At 34.1% G+C, this 17,673-nt stretch overlaps 2 protein-coding genes across 2 annotated transcripts; one reads left to right on the top strand and one right to left on the bottom strand.

The window, feature by feature from the left end:
• Positions 1 to 1,294: 1,294 nt before the first annotated feature.
• Positions 1,295 to 8,505, bottom strand: LOC136412625 (uncharacterized). The gene is made up of 2 exons (XM_066395744.1): positions 8,211 to 8,505; positions 1,295 to 4,601 (listed from the first exon to the last, which is right to left on the bottom strand). Exon 2 carries the CDS (start codon positions 4,579 to 4,581, stop codon positions 3,976 to 3,978), a length of 606 nt encoding a protein of 201 aa, XP_066251841.1. The 5' UTR covers positions 4,582 to 4,601; positions 8,211 to 8,505; the 3' UTR covers positions 1,295 to 3,975.
• A 6,991-nt stretch (positions 8,506 to 15,496) lies between these two features.
• On the top strand, positions 15,497 to 16,809 carry LOC136412727 (uncharacterized). Its single transcript, XM_066395896.1, has 3 exons — positions 15,497 to 16,378; positions 16,429 to 16,573; positions 16,685 to 16,809. Exons 1-3 carry the CDS (start codon positions 15,497 to 15,499, stop codon positions 16,807 to 16,809), a joined length of 1,152 nt encoding a protein of 383 aa, XP_066251993.1.
• Positions 16,810 to 17,673: the final 864 nt, after the last annotated feature.

The following is a 17,673-nucleotide window of genomic DNA, read 5'->3' as shown; positions in this document are numbered from 1 at the left end:
TACTTTCATATTTTTAATAAATATTTCATATTCATATTTATGGTTAATAAAAGCATGGTGGTTCATGGTTGTAAAAAGCAAACGTAATACAAAGTCAAGCACAAAGATCACAATAAGAAACCAAAAAAACATAAGAATTTAAATGATAACACACGAAAGTGACAATCACTACGATGAAACTGTTGCCGTGAAAGAAACCTATTATATGGAAATGTTAAAAAATTGTAACTGTTCTAACCATATATTATTTAAAAAAAGAATTCTTTCTGACTAAACTAATTAAAATTCGAAAAAAAGTAAAGACATTTTTTGTTCAAAAAGTCTAATTAATTAAAAAATAATATTATTTGCTTGATAATTCAAAGGAACAAAAAAAAATCGAAAAATTTCTATCAAGGATAGTTAGAAAACTATTCCTATTTATAACCGATTTTGATGAAACTTATAATAGTTAAAGACCCTTATAGCATGACTATTACCTACAATTTTCATTTCGTTATCTTAATCAGAAAGAGAGTTATTTTGAAAAAATATCAAAATAATAGGATCCTTTTGAACAGCCATATTTCAATAATGATGCTCCGTCGTATAAATGTTTATGGAAACTTTTTTTACTACTTTTAGCTCTACATTCACCTTCTTAAGTTTTATACCAACTTTTTCCAAACACCCTGTGCTTAGCAATATAGCTGTTTTGATATGTTCTTTTTTCAGCATGGTAATAATCATTTGGGCAACTGTTTAAACTATTTACTTACCAAAGAAACCAGTATAATTTTTATTTTAAATAACACACCCTACTCCACGGTTTCGTTTACATTCATGGAGATCCCATCGAGACCACTTCAAAGATATAATTTCATGAATCCATTATTAAGGGCTTTTCCACAATTAATTAACCACTACGAAGCATATTTATAAAACATTTGTGTTTTTTTTCTTCTTTTGAGATAATTACTGAAACAAAAAATGTGGAACAACCTGTACCTTTCGAACATTCCTACAGTAAAGCTCAAGGAGTATTTTTGCTAAGAAATGGCTCAGTATTGTTGGCTTTTTCATATAACGACGCAAAAAAATTGAAAAGTCGGTTTTATCTATTTTTTTTCTCTTTGCCAGATTTCTCAAATCGGAGCGACTAAAACTGCGCCACGAAAAATTTCGCAACAGCCGGGTTAAGAATTAAAATAAAACAAAAACATCTTTTTAGGAATTGAATTAAATTTAGGTTGTTTTCAAATACTATTTCCTTAACAATTTGCAAATATACAGGGTGATCGACATAAAATAACAAAATCAACGTTTTTTTTGGAAGTTACGTTTGTCATATATTTATTTATTGGCCGAATATTCGCAGCTTATAAATAATTGTCACGTAATTAAATGGAACGATGTTTGCATCGTCACCAAGTAATCATTATCAAAAAAGCGTGACGTCGAAGAAGGTTGTTGTATTTTACTTAACAGAAACTTTTACTTAAAAAAAAGTAAGCCTCAGCCTTATTCTGAAACAAAATTAAAGAAAAAATAAGTAGCGTTTGGTATCATTCTGCAAAAAATTAAATGTTTTATATTATAATATGATATATTTTATATATATAATGTCTATGCATTTCTAAATTAATATTTAATTTAGAAATGCATAGACATAAAGTAATTAATAATCTATCGATTTTATTGGTCGTGACAAGTAGAGCTTAGATGCCGATTCTAACATGCAGCTCTAACATGTTCAAAGGTAGATTTTCACCGATCGTATTAGAACTAATTTAAATAAATTACAATAAAGATGAGACAGCTGAAGGAAATTAGGAATTATTGCAAATATCATATCGGGAAAAATATAAATGGATTATTTTAATGCAATTCGTTAAAATTGGTTAAAAGAATTCAAGAGTTTTTTTCTTATGTTCATAGTTTTTACACACAGAGACCCCCACCTAATGAGCTAGACTTCATCTTTATATTCTTTCAGTAGAAATTTTACGGTTTTGCTACATACAGGGTGTCCCAAGTAAAGTTTGCATCTCAGGCAAGATTCTGAAAAACCAATCGCTCAAACTTGAAAAAAAAACATGGTTCCATAAAGAATGCAAGTAGCTTCAAAATAAAGTGTTACTCGGCTCCTTTTGCTATTTAAAGTTTTTGAAAAAGTGATTCTGGGCGCTAGAGGGATGCAGAAATTACTTGGAAAACAAGATAAAACTTGGTCCCCCCCCCTTCAGTTAAAATTGAACATTTTAGAATTTTTCTAACATTTAGACGAAATCGGAGATTTCAAGGGGTGCAAATTTTAGTTAGGTCACTCTGTACATCTTCAAGCCTAGTCGGAAACCTCTCAAAGCTCAATACGGATCCAAGATTACGTATTAATTTGTATATTTCTGGATGGAATGGCGTATGAAATGTTCTAATCTAGCAAATTTATCTTGCGAGAAAATGAATTTTACATTGCATCTTGTCATATCAAATGACCAGAATCAGGTCAATCAATCAATCAAAAACAGTAGATACACAACGAATACAAATACATTGACCAGGTAAGAAGCTTAATCTACAAGCTATGCAATATGTTCCGGAACAAGTAGTTTAAAAAAAAAAAGGTTTTGTTGCTCCTTTCCCACTCTAAGATGTTTGAGTTAATGTATCGTTGTATTTCAGAGTTGAGTTAAAGGTAGAATATTTATCAATATTCAAAGTTAGATGCGACAGAGCTTTTTTACAGCTCGATAATCCCAAAATATTCTCGTAATCAGTCTTCTCTTAATTTTTTTTTCACGGAAATAAGTTGAAGCCTTTAGCGATTTGCGATCGATTCAATTTCTTAACCGATAAAGTTTGAACTTTTCAGCCTGAATGTATTAGAACGAAAAGTCTCACAATTATCTTCATACATCTTCTCTAAATCAAATCACAATCTCACTCGACAAAGATCAGTCCGTGAGAACACGCCTTTATAGAAATACCCAACGAGGAATGAGAGTTAGTTGATGATGAGAGCGACACCTCAGGAAATCGTTCTCTGGAATAATAACATCCTGTAGATTCTAGCCTTCATCATCAACGTTTCTCGTCACCACCAATCTTAACGTGTACGTCATACCTTGCGGAATTATGAGACAAGGGCAGATAAAGCAAGGGATGAAACATGTATTTAATTTTTTTAATTTAAAGTGTTATGTAAGAATTAAAAAGTTATACAGTATAATTCTCTAGATTCTAGATCACAATGTTTTGCCCTGTTTTGAGATTCAAATATCCAGACTAAAGTTGAATAAGTGTTACTAATAAATTTAAGACATACATCCTTAAAAAGGCTAATATTCATACTTTTTGAGGTTTATTTTTAGGCTTTTGTCAAGGGCTATATTGAGCAAGGCTTGACAAAAGCTTTATTGAGGTTAACCGACGATGAAACCTTATGAATATTTTTATTTTTTATTAAACAATAGGCTGAAGCATTATTATAACCTCAAGAAAAGTCTTATCCGATCCCCAGATATCCTGCAAGCTCCTTCTATCCAAAGGAATCTAAACATCAACTGGCCTTAAATATGTACATTATCGCATAAAAATGGCTATAAAACGAGTACTTGAAATAGTACCCCAGGTACTAAGAGAGTTATTGCATGGTTTTAAACTTACTCTACTGCTTATATATACCAAGTAAACCAACCTAAAGGGTAATATTGATATTTATAGCAAATGAATGATTGAATTGAATGAAATTGTATTATTGTTAGTAATTGGTGCCGACTGAACACATATACGAGTATGAACAAATAATCGTTATTAGAGTAAAATTCTAATCCTCTATACCTAGAAGTCCTAAAATATCCCTCTATATAGATACAGCCAAGTGTTTCAGCCTTTTACCACGTTAAAATTTGCTTTTTTAACTTTCTTAATCTTACGAAACTGATCTCATCTACAGCATTCAGTCAGTTCATTTTCAGGCACAAATTTTTAGACCAATTAAGGTATTTTTCTCTTAACATCACATTTTATTAAGTAGCCCATATTCAATCTGTGGCCTATCAACACGATATACCCGGAGGACAGAATTAGAAACCCAAAACCTATAGGAACTGAACTTTGGCTAAGATAGAAAATGCACAGACACATTTCAATTGTCATTATCACAACCGCTAATTGAAATGCAAAAGAGATAACTAAACAACTCTCCAGGAGACCAGAAAGCTGCTGTTGGATGTACTTGAGGATTTGAGATAGGACAGATTGTAGGTCAAGTTTCACAGGTTCTCCCTTTAAGGTTTCTGAGTTGGCACCTCGGAGGATAAATTTCAGCAAAATTGATCCGAAGATAACAGAGCGGAACATGAAAATAGTCTTCTCGGCTGAAGAATGGAGACTCTTCTGTCCAGTTTTTAGCCATGTGGTTAAGATCGCGGGTAGCAAGTAGGATTGGGGGGAACAAATGTATGTGTTTATTCTCTTGATGGTGTCAATGCTAGAGGAGCGTTTAAAAATGTGCTTCTCATCGTTCTTCATTGCTTTCAACGTAGCTACGGATTTGGGCAGGACTTTGGAGACGTAGGTTTGTGGCACTGGCGTCGACATTTCGCAATTCAGTTGGCGACCTGGAAAGGAAAATTCGTGGTCAATTACACTTTAAGGTTTGTATTCATTTTCGGGCAAAACCATATTAGGTGATAAATGAGCCATTCAAACCTCATGTATACATTTTCACCATATATCCTCAATTATATGTATAACGCCCCTATGAAGGAACGCTTATGCTATACTGCACGCGTCGCTGACTTAATGGTCATGTTACAGGTGAATTAGATGAAAGCCCTGTAGCTGGAATCACTTGTGACAGCCTTGTTTGAGTGATATTTATAGTCCATTAGAGGGATAAATGACATGAATTCTTTAATTGCTGAATAGTCATTTTTAACAATTTTTCTTAAAACTCAAAGGCTAAGTACCTACTCGTCAAAGCAATAAACATTGATTCACGACCAGAGCCTGAAATAATAATAGTCTAATTTTACGATTGAGTTTAGATGCTGACTTAAACTAGCAACTTTTTGATAAATTAATTGACCGGCCCGTGGGAATACTACTCATCCACATTAAAGGCGTCGAAGACCCAACGCTAACCTCTAATTTACTTTAAACTTAACTTATTTCTGATAATTAGTCCTAACACCTCGTCCTAACAGTTTTGAAGACACAGAGCCCCAATTAAGTTAAAAACTTGAAATTTCGTTTGTTCGACATTTTTCCGCTATTTTCTTAAATAAAGCCCCATGGAGCTTTTTAATAATTTTTAGGCTTTAATGCACACATATCTTTGATGCATATAAGGGGTATCCCAACAAGAGCGCAAAATTTAAATTAAAAATACAACACCTTTTTTCAGAAAATACTGAAATTATCACATAGGGCACATTGGGGGGCTTTTAACCAAATTTTTTTATTGCTTTTTGGCATAAATGTGGTCGGACTTCAGTGATAGAGTGTCTGGTCGCCTCTTTCAAAGCTTAGGTAGGCGTGGGCTTGTTCACATAAACTTCCAACTTCAAAGAACCCATGAAAATGAGTCTTATCGCTGATGATGATTTTGTTGGAAAAAATTACTGTTCACTTTTTGTTGTTTAATGATTCAATTGACTAATTCTTTCGCTGTGCCTGATCTGTAGGTCTGAGTTGTTGAGTGAGGTGGATTTTTTTAACATGAAAATGCACATCTTTAGTGAGAATGCACTGCATAATACTTCTTCTAATGTTTAATTCTTGAGCATGATGCCAAATGGACATCCTGGGACTCTTGGCTTTGCTTTTGCAAACAACCGTGATGGTATCTGCTGAACCATGTGGATGAACATGTACCGATAGTTTCACATCGGTAATCAACTCTCTCTCCTAAAATTTTCTTAATAGTCTCACTACAGTTGCGGCATTTGGAACATTTTTCTGGCTAGAAATTGGATGCAATTTGCTTATCGTGACAGACAAACTTACCGTTTTTGACATAATCATGAAATAATCATGAACAAATAATCATGAAAAAATAATCATTGAAATAATATTTAAAAAATCATATCGGCCTATTTTAGAACATGAGAGACTTTTTAAAATCTAACTGTCAAAAGAGTTTGACAGTCAAAGCATAACAGAAAAAATGGAGCCAAATTCGAATTTTGCGCCCTTACTGCCCTTTATAACAGCTCCGTCAGTTCAATCAATTGGATAAATAACTTTTTTTGAAGCAAAATCAGCTTCGATAAACAAACGTCAAATTAAATTATTGCAGCGGCAGTAATCAAATCTTAAAAAAAATATATTTCTGATTTCGATCATAACATGAATCAATCTTAGTGCATCAAAGAGTAAGTAAGAGGTCAATGCAACACATAAAAATACACGAAACCATTAAGTTATAAGGCAAATTATAAACATCTCAGAAACATAACAATGTTGAGTGAAATTTAGATGTTGAGTGACGAAATCGAGTACATTACGAAACTGTTTGAACCTATATCGCCTTGCTTAACAGATTCTCAAAAACTGTCTACTTACAAGAGTGATTCATAGAAAAGTAATAATAACAATCATATATTATATCTTTGCTCGACCTTGATCCAAAAGACAAACTTAATTTCCATTAAATTAGACTTATATTATAATTTATGGCCGCATAGTATTTACAGCTTTATGGATTAATTTAGTCTAGATCTAAGCAATATCTTTGGCACACTTTTAAAGCAAACATAAACGTGGACAATCTTCCATGGATACGAAATAAGAGAGTTCTTGCAGAAGTTCTCTACACAAAAACTTTCACTATTCTTCAATAAAAAATTTTTTTGTTTAATTTGGGCGTGATATCCCATGTTAAAAAGTCCCTAGTTATGGCACAATTGTTTGATTGTGCATTCTCGTACGATTATTTGTAACACATATTTATTTATTATCAAATTTGACCCTGTTATCTGGTAGAGTTCCATGAAAATAAACGAAAGCGGATTTATTAGTAATTAGTGGCTAATTATGTAAAGAGCAGGCGTCAATTGCATGGTCTCTAAATGACCATTTTTCAGTTCACTCTTTAGACATAATACAATTGAAACGAATCGAGTTTATCATTAATGGTTTGCACTGAATGCACTGAACCTCTTTTTTAATCGATATAAGTGAACTTGAAGATTTCCCAAATTTCATCATTTCGAAAGAAAAAAAAATGAAGAAGATGCGTGCACGAGTGAAAGGTTCGGAAAGAGGCAATGAAGCTTGGATTTGGATTTAAACTCGCAGCATCTTTTGAACCATTCGACAACATTTTAAAAAATACATAAATAAGTAGAAGGGGCAAAAAATAACTGCAATCTCCTTAAAAGTTCTCTATTGACACTGAATTTCCAACACTCAATTAATTCATATCGGCTCAGGCTAGCGAAGGTCAAGTTGCGCATTCCAAACCACCAATGTCAATAACGTTGCTAAATCTTTCCTGAAGTATTTTATGTATTTTTCTTATATATTTTCCCCAGGCAACGCTTCTTTGGATTGAGAGAAATATTACCGTTCAGATAAATTAATTTCAATACATAGTTAAATCTAAACTGACCAATACTAATTAATCTCGATAACGAAGGTTAAGAAAAAATTACATTCAATAAGTTAATTAATTTAATAATAAAATTAGCGACATATTATTCGCTATGCAGAGCAACTCCTTTAAAAATACGCTAAGAAAACGCTCGTAAAACCCACATTACCCCACGTTACGCTAAAACCCCTGTTACCCCATGTGCCCTAGCAAGAACCTTCTGGTAAGAGAATCGCATGTCTTAATCTGCTATTTGCCCTTTTAAAATGTCGTCAATAAATTATATTTTTTTATTTTCACTGCATCTAAACTATCCCTAATTGACCACCTCGCAACTGGGATAAATCCGGTGTCAACGCTAAGGACGAGTAGCTACATAGGACACACTTTCGCTTCAAATGGATAAACAGAGTTATGATTGTTTAATGATAACGTCAATTGCAATAAAAGGTAACTATATCATAACTGTCAGCATATTATCATTAGCATAGTTCCTGAGGCATAATTTTCATGGAAAGCTTGGAGATGCGTGAGGATCGTTTCCTCTCCCAATCTCTTCACAAGCCAAATTCTTGACGACAATGTCCGCACCTTCACATATTTTCAACAATTTTCTATGGGAGGGACTTACCTTCTTTAACGTTTCTATCTGCTTAATTCTTTCTAGACCCCAAAGCGACTGATCTCCAGTCCAACAAAAAGATCAGAGAAACAAATCTGCTTTCCAATATTATGATATTGAACAGTTGTTTCCATTTCCAGGGTCACACACAGTTTTTACTAATTATCCACTTGGGCGACACAATTCTTCACCAATTAATGATTAATGTAAAATAAACGCGCAGTCTTCAATTCTATAAGAAGTGGACCTTCACAGCGGCTCGCTTGAATTGTCTTCTCTGCCTAGCGGAGACCGGGCTGGAGACTGTATCATTCACTCGTTTAGTGGAATTACCAGTGGCGTAGAAGCAGGGGCCGCATCTGTCGATATAAAAACTGATCAGCACTTTTTGCCACGAATTTATTTCGATCCGTACCTGTCTTTGTTTTAGTTAGTACCTGCCCAAAAATCTGGGCAAATGTTTACCCGAAGAAAATATGCGCAGCCTCCGCTTATGTTATTCTGAAATTAATTAAAAATTGTGATATTCTCTACGAGTCACGCACGCCGCTCTGTACGTTTCCATCATTCATTCAATGAATGGAAATTTTAATTAATAAGGCTTAGTTGAAAACAAATCCTAAGAAGTACTATTTCTAAATCTAAATTTGAATGCAGTCTAAAGTACAGCTTTACTGCATGGACAGGGCCCTAGATTCAGTACAAGGGATCTCGGAAACCGTGAGAGATATGAAGTCGTCTAAATTAGGCTCAATTTGATTACCTAACGCAAAAGAAAATATATTTTTTTGGAAAAAATGACCACGTATATCAATTTCAAAAGAGCGTAAACTACAATGCGTCAAGATCCAATGCCGAAAATTCCCCTATTTTACCAACTTTCCGATCTGCAACGGTTTCTACATAAAACTCTTTCTTTACCTCTATGTCCGACTTTAACACATGTTTATAGTATTTCAGATATATTTAATCCTTATCATATGTGTCTTAGTTACAAAATTAACTGATGATTAACCAAGATACCAAAGTTTGTTCGAGGCTGAGTCAAAAGGCACGGGAGCCCCAGTGAGTAACTATTAATTGTTGTCATTCAAAACAGTAATCGTATTACTTTGTTTCTTGCCTTTTGTGGGTTTCCCCATGTGCTTTTCATGGTCTGAAAGGTCATCTTATCGTCTTCGACGGGGAACCATAAAAACTGATAAAGGTCGATAAGATATTCCCTAGAAAGCGGTTCAAAAAAGCTTATAAAAACGTAATGTAAAAAAAGTCTTCATTTTCTCGAAAGTGTGTTAGTATAGAGCATACTAACACATAAATTAGGAATTTCAAGACAAAAATGAAATATAAATCCTTAATTTTTGACCAGCCCTGTACAGCACACCACAAATTCGACTATTTTATGGATTATTCCAATCATTATTGAAATTAAAGACATATGATTTACGCGTTCTGTGCTTGATTTTTATAAAGCGAAAAATAACGTTGGCAAAAAAGTCGTTACCACCCGGGCTTGTCGATATAGGGTGTTTAAAGAACTCTGCATTTTGAGATCCCCTTTATATTGAATTTATCCAAAAAGACATAGAGACGTACTTTGTTTTTTTTCCCATATTGTTTAGTCGCAATCAACTAGTTATTTAATTCTTTACATTGTAGGCCTTATACAAGGTGTTTAAAAAAAGGAGTGCCAAACTTGAGGGGGTTATAGAGGACATTGCGCATAAACCCCTAATCGAAAATGAGCCTTTTTAGCTCTGGAGCAATTTTTGTTCAAAAACGTATTATTTTCTTATTGACACTAAAAGACGATATTTGAGTAATTTGTATTAGACAAGATGCCATCTCCTTCCCTAACAGTTCCACGTGGGTGGCTACAGGGGTTTCATAAACTAAGGACTTGATGTAACGCTAGAGAAAAAAGTCCAATAGGTTTAAATCAGGACTTCGCTCTGGCTAACTGATAAGTCCTCCTCTTTCGATTCATCGCTCAGGAAATTGTAGGTTTGGGTGACCCTGCATACGGCGGGCAAAATATGCAGGTGCACGGTCATGTTGGAATCACATTCTATCCTGTATCTCTATAGAAACGTTTATATTTTCCATCAACTTAGGAAGTACGCCTTGTAAAAAAAATTAGGTAGATGTTATCGTTTAACCGAGGTGGAAACAAGAATGGGCCAATTAAAAAGTCACCAACAATGCTGGCCCACGTATTAACAGCAAATCGATTCTGATGTAACCTAATTCATTTGACATGAGGGTTGCTATCGTCCCTTGTGTGGTTGCTGCGACTATTGAAACACCCGTCCTTGATCAAATAAGTCCCGTCAGTAAATAAAATTATTGAACCGAAATTTGATTTTTGTGCGAGAATGAGAAAACATTAGATTTTTAAAAAAAAATTTCTCTTCAGTCAAAACAGCTCATTTTCGACTAGGGGTTTACATCACGAAATTTTCTACCGCAAAATTCTCTATAATCTCCTCAAGTTTGGCCCCACCTTTTTAAAACACCCTCTATATTATTAAATATTTTGAATTCGGCTGACCAATAGCTTTTTAATTATATTTATTTAAATTAAAATTTTAATTATTTTTATTCTCACTTTATTTTAAATGCAGAATAAACGTTAAACAATTCTTCTTCTTAGAATAATTGGTGCTACTACATATGCAAGAATTTATTTCATTTTGCAGGTATTCTAATTTATATTTATTCGCAAGTGACCTTATTGCACACTAGACTACATAGTCTATGTAGTAGTATATGTACTATCGGCCACAAAAGTGGTCGACCAATTTCAAATCAAAATCGCTTGCGGTACTGTGGGTCGGATACCTTTTTTGTCACACTTGACCTATATTACTTTTTGTTGGATCCCCCTTTTTGCGCAAAAACACGTATTGCTGGCCCAATTCATTGAGACAATTTTATTTTTTGGTATTTTCTTAGTTTATCGTTAAGGCGCAATGGCTCCGAATTTGGGCAAAGATATTAAAACTAATATAGCACTTTTGTACGAACAAGGGTGCAATATTTCCGAAATTAGTCGTGAGTTGAATATTACGGTACGTAATCACATTGTCCTTTTTCAATTATGGTAACTTTATCACTGGCTTAAATTTGGGGACGTTTTTTTGTTTATATTATTACTTCTGGCAAGAAATTCATCTTGAGTTGAGCGAAAAGTCTGTGAGATGTCGGCTGTGTTATACAGGGTGCTCCAAATTCGATGTGCTATCATTCCTGTGGGTTAAATTGGAAGAAATGTGCCAAATTTAATACTCTTCTAAGAACCGAAAACAATGTTGCCGAATGATTTTTAGTTTCTGAGTTGTGAGTGTGAAAAAACTAAAATTAGGTCGAATTTAATTTTCTAAATGAATCGATAACTAAAGGTTTTTCATCAAAACGTTTGATACAAGGACTTTGTAGTTTTCTTATGTCTACAAACCAATAAATTTCAAAATTTTAAATATTCCTTAGCTTTTGAGATAATGACAACAACTTGAGTTTTTCAAATGCGGACCCGTGCATGTTTCGGCGGTTTTTAAAAGTTCTTAATAACCCCTTTACAACGATGTGTCACAAGATAGAATTTTTTATGCCTTAGTTTAAAAGAAGTAATTCTGCATTTTTCTCTCAATAAGCTAGGCCGGTCTTGGAGTGCCAAGCAAAAAATGCAATTATTATGCCTCAAAAATTTATAATCATATAGCTTGATTGATAATTCATTTACCTGCATAACATTTTTGAGGCATAATAATTGCATTTTTTGCTTGGCACTCCAAGACCGGCCTAGCTTATTGAGAGAAAAATGCAGAATTACTTCTTTTAAACTAAGGCATAAAAAATTCTATCTTGTGACACATCGTTGTAAAGGGGTTATTAAGAACTTTTAAAAACCGCCGAAACATGCACGGGTCCGCATTTGAAAAACTCAAGTTGTTGTCATTATCTCAAAAGCTAAGGAATATTTAAAATTTTGAAATTTATTGGTTTGTAGACATAAGAAAACTACAAAGTCCTTGTATCAAACGTTTTGATGAAAAACCTTTAGTTATCGATTCATTTAGAAAATTAAATTCGACCTAATTTTAGTTTTTTCACACTCACAACTCAGAAACTAAAAATCATTCGGCAACATTGTTTTCGGTTCTTAGAAGAGTATTAAATTTGGCACATTTCTTCCAATTTAACCCACAGGAATGATAGCACATCGAATTTGGAGCACCCTGTATAACACAGCCGACATCTCACAGACTTTTCGCTCAACTCAAGATGAATTTCTTGCCAGAAGTAATAATATAAACAAAAAAACGTCCCCAAATTTAAGCCAGTGATAAAGTTACCATAATTGAAAAAGGACAATGTGATTACGTACCGTAATATTCAACTCACGACTAATTTCGGAAATATTGCACCCTTGTTCGTACAAAAGTGCTATATTAGTTTTAATATCTTTGCCCAAATTCGGAGCCATTGCGCCTTAACGATAAACTAAGAAAATACCAAAAAATAAAATTGTCTCAATGAATTGGGCCAGCAATACGTGTTTTTGCGCAAAAAGGGGGATCCAACAAAAAGTAATATAGGTCAAGTGTGACAAAAAAGGTATCCGACCCACAGTACCGCAAGCGATTTTGATTTGAAATTGGTCGACCACTTTTGTGGCCGATAGTACATAACATACTATAAGAGATACGTTTTTATATATTTTTTCGCCAGTAATTGCAGGGGCTGCTGGAAAGTTGGTAAATACCAAAGTGATCAGCTTTTTCAGGGTTTTTCATGTGGTTTCTAATAAAAGGACTGAAGATACATTAATCCTTATAAGTAAATAATTGTTTGCGCGTATCGATGCGTCCTTCGCTGCTACCTGTTTTAATCTAAACGTGTATCCTTTTCCTACGAACTGATGTAAAAGAATGCCTTGAATGGGATATTTCACCTTTCGCTTCGCTGTTTTTCTTTTTCTAGTTAAATTGTTGAATAAGTGTAGCTTTACATTTCACTATTAATACCACACGAACGATCAGTTTATGCTCTTTGACCATGCAGAAAAAAATCACTTAACGATGCATCTCAATTAGTCTTATAATATAATTTTATATGGAATTAGGTTTTACATAAATTTTTATAATTCACGAACGTTAGTCATTTTTAAAACATAAATATGCATCATTTTTAATGTTTTTCATTATACAGGATGATTAATTAACAATGGGACAACCGAAAGGTGGCGATACTACACGCCAAATGGTGACAATTGGAGAAAATATTCCTGTGAGCGTTTATAGAGAAAACCGGCCTTTAGGGCTCGCATGTGGTTCTTCTCCGCTAACAGGTACTGCTTTTTGTTATCACTTTGGCAGAACCCAATGATAACGATACGGCATGTGAGGGTGTCTGTTTTTGGGATTCTGGCCAAATGAAAGAATGGCCATGTGTTCTTCTTTGAGAGGGGGGCAATTTTTAAGACCTTTTTTAGCTTCTGGGACATTCTTCTGGGGAACGCAGGATAATAAAATTGGTGAATTGATAAAAAGTTTTATTTCAAGAAAAAAGGAAAGAAGGGACATCACACGAGATTTCTTATATGCCTTAACCGAAAGTGGATAGTTTCAGATATATATACAGGGTGTTAAAAGTTAAAATTTTAATTCATTTTGTACCATTGTTCTGAAAACATCTGAATTAGACCCTTGAAAATGTGTAAAGTTGTATTTTTTAGGTGACGAATTAGATACGGTTTGTAATTTCCGCGTTGTTAATACAGAGCACCACTTAAAAATAAATAAAAAAAATAATTTAACAGAAAGTAAATTTTACAGAATTTACAGTCAATAACTTTTTCTCCTGTATGTCTCATATAAAATTTGATTCAAAATCTGAAAGAGCAATTACCTTTTTATTAATTATGTGTTCTTTTATTTCGATGTTTCGATCAGTTTTCGAGAAAAATCTATTTATCAATTACGTTTAAATATGATAATACGAGAAATTAAAAGCGAAACAAACCAAGTGTATTTTCATTTTCTAGAATACATAAAAACCATAAGTTTACAAATTTTCCAGTGTCCAATCAAGATATTTTCATAATAATGACAAAAAAATTAATTAAAATTTAGCTTTTAACACCCTGTACATAACCGAAACTATCAACTTTCGGATAAGGCATAGTTTTCGTCACCATTTGACGCGTGGTATTTCCACATTTCGGTTGTCCCATTGTTATTGAATCGCCCCGTATTAAACTCAATTTAATATAACATAAAAAAATAGAATATAATCTCCTTTTTTGCTTAATGATTCTTGAGCACGCCCATAAGATCCTCTGAATGGTGAGCATTACTTGGATCATGCGAACATCATAAATTCACTTCCTGATCATTTCAAGGGTGTAGGTTCTAAGGGCAAGCCACAGCTGGACAATAAAATTGTGAAAAAGGAATTGAGTTGGCTTTCAAAGACAGACTGCTAAGAAGAGCGTTTTAAGCGTAATATAGAAATTTGAGGTGAACACGAGAGAGAACTCGATGTCGTTGGATAGCCTTTATAGCCGTTAAAAAAGCGATACTTGGCGTGAAAAATACGAGTTAGAAGACATAAAATTGCCTCGTTTCCTATCGTGAAATGGTTTTGGTGATCTTTCTCAAGTCTTTATTGAAGACTAATCGGTATATTAGCACATAGATTGAGGGCACAGGAACGAACGAAGATAAAATAAATACGAAGAAAAAAATTCGCTTCAGTCCCATGACCACCCTGAATACGTCGATGAATTATGCTACTGTAGGGTATTTAATAAAAATTTATTAAGTGCCTCTTTTTGTATGACTTGCGAAAAACAAATATACTTTAAACACCAGTAACGATATCGATCTACTTATCTGTCTAACTAGATGAATTTATCGCCTTTTAGGGCTATTTATTCACGCAAGAAAAACATCGTTAAAAGTAATCCCCCCGCGGTATTTAACTCCAAAAACTCTTGTTTTATTTCATTATAAAGAAACTTCCATTGTTATTAAAGCTCGCTACGCAATACGTGTTTAAAACTTATAGATAACAAAATTAGCGCCACAACTATCAGACTACATGTAGTGTTTCGTGTGAATTAGTGCAATTTAGATTTTCGATATCACGTTTCTGTTGTTACAGCTCGGAGCTGACATAGGAGGTGGTCACAAATCAGTTACAACAAACGTTATTGAGGTGAACCATGAACATTATCGCTCTAAGACCAAAAAGTGACTGAAAACAAACTAAACAACTGAGACCACACCCAAATGTCTGCAATCGTGTTGCCCAAACCTAGAACAGACTACGCAATAATTCGGTATTGGTACAAAATTGCAAAATTCCTGGCTTACACCCCTATCACCCCTGAATCCCAACACAAGACGAGCATGTATGTCTCCACCCTATATCCACCAGTTCTATTTCTTATATATCTGCTTGCAACTCTATTTTCTTTCTACGAAAGGCTCTTCTTTATTTATAAACACTTTAATATCAGTCAGTGCATATTGGACGCCCTGCAAGGCGCGGTCGAATCCCTGTTCATCGAGCATGCAGTAATTTTGAGCCTGCTCAAGAGAGAAAACTGGAAGAAGCTAATGAACAGCATAGCAAAACTGGAGCGGAGTCTTAATTGGTCTTGGATTAACCAGGTCCCCGATAGTTCCCTCAGGATGATATGTTTGAAAATCTTTATGTATCACCTTGTTTATGCCTCGATACACGTCTATGATACAATCGTTAATTGGACTACTCTCTCGTATTCGTTAGCTTTCATAATATTCCGATTCACGACATACTACTTAATGTTCTCGACACTGTTTATCATCTTCATTTGCGGTTGGTTACATAATCGCTATCTCTACCTTGAGGAGCTTCTGAAATCGTCAGGAAGTACACGATATTTCAAGTTCAGCATTGTCCGCAATGAATCAGTTTTAGAGAAACTTTCGGAATTTTCTCAAAATTACAAGAACATGTATCTCATTGTACAAGAAATAAACGCCGTGTTCGGCACCTGCTTCTTTTTCATTACCATTTGCACGGTTTTGGAGATACTGAATGCTGTTAACTATGGCATGCCCACCAAAAATCTAGGGGTTGAAAATGCTGTTACGGGAGTCAACGTCACTTACCTTTTATTGTACACGGTATTATGTATTGATATTAAGCAAGCAGGTCTATACAGAAGCTGTTTCAGATATGCAATGTTCAAGTTGTGATGTCCTGCAACGCAGTTCTGAAATGTTCTAAAAAGATCTGGATCACTTGTTTGATGCTGCATCAACAAACTGAAACGGCGGAAATTAGGGAGGTTTACTTAATTCTATCTCATTTTATTAAGGGTAGGTCCTAGAGAAAGGTTTACTTAATAGCCCCATCGGATATAAAATGTGGATTTTTAATTTAGGCAAAGACTTGGCGAGTTTCAAACTTAATCGTTTTATGTATTTTAGGTCTCAGTCCAGAGTTCTCTGCAGCCGGCTTTTGGATGGTCAATCAATCAGTCTTATCTACACTTTTTTCGTCTGTAATGACTTACCTTATCATAATTATTCAATTTAATATGACCTTAATCTAAAAAAGCTTCTCTTTATCAGTAGGAGACACATTTTAATATTATATCATTCATGAGTTCATTTATATCTGTAGTGTTTATCGAGCTTATAGTTTATACACTTCCTACTATCCCGATTTCCGCCATCGTGGTCAATCTCCCTTGTTAACCGATAAATTTTCTCTAGTTGCAACTTTTCTCCACCACTAACTTTTTTGTATGCAGCGTTAACCACGCATCACATTAATTAGAAAATTTTTGACTTCCCACCATCCTCGCGGAGGGAAATTTGATTTCAAGCTGAACTCAACCATTTAGAATCCAAGGAAAATATTTTCAACATGGCGGCACTTCCGGTTATACCGGAAGTTACTATCTACTTCGTTATTTTATAAATGGAGCAACCTAAGTTTTTTGTCATTTTAGGATTTCTTGTTAAATTTTGAGACCAGTTTATGTAAAGTATCGCATATTTAAAATTTACCGTTTCCGAGTTATATCGGAAAATTTTAAATTTTTGATAGCTGCGAGATCCCAAGGAAATCGGTATTGTACACTAACCGCTGCGAATTTTGAAATCGGTGTTCTGGTGTTCAAAGAGATACAAAGAAGCCACGTTTTGACATATTTCAATATGATGAAAAATCTTCCACAACTCCTGAAATATGCCTCCGAAGTTGCATGACTTCAAATCTCAATAACTTGCTTATTTCAAATAGAACACCCGATACTTAAAGCATTTTCGAGTCTAGAATTTAATTTTCTATAAAATATTATTAAGGTTCCCTAGACCGCTTCTGAACAGGGTGTTCTATTTAAAATAAACAAGTTATTGAAATTTGAAGTCGTGCAACTTCGGAGACTTAATTCGATGGTTGTGCAAGACTT

The sequence above is a fragment of the Euwallacea similis genome, chromosome 12 (genome assembly GCF_039881205.1).
Source record: "Euwallacea similis isolate ESF13 chromosome 12, ESF131.1, whole genome shotgun sequence".
NCBI classification, from domain to species: Eukaryota; Metazoa; Arthropoda; class Insecta; order Coleoptera; family Curculionidae; genus Euwallacea; species Euwallacea similis.
Note: the sequence above shows the minus strand (reverse complement) of the source record. Positions and strands in the feature narration are given on the sequence as shown.

Coding starts and splice junctions, on each gene's coding strand:
- LOC136412625 (XM_066395744.1), bottom strand. CDS start 4,581: ATGTCGACGCCAGTGCCACAAACCTACGTCTCCAAAGTCCTGCCCAAA.
- LOC136412727 (XM_066395896.1), top strand. CDS start 15,497: ATGTCTGCAATCGTGTTGCCCAAACCTAGAACAGACTACGCAATAATT. Junction 16,379..16,428: donor CTTACCTTTTATTGTACACG/GTATTATGTATT, acceptor AAGCTGTTTCAG/ATATGCAATGTTCAAGTTGT. Junction 16,574..16,684: donor TCTATCTCATTTTATTAAGG/GTAGGTCCTAGA, acceptor TATGTATTTTAG/GTCTCAGTCCAGAGTTCTCT.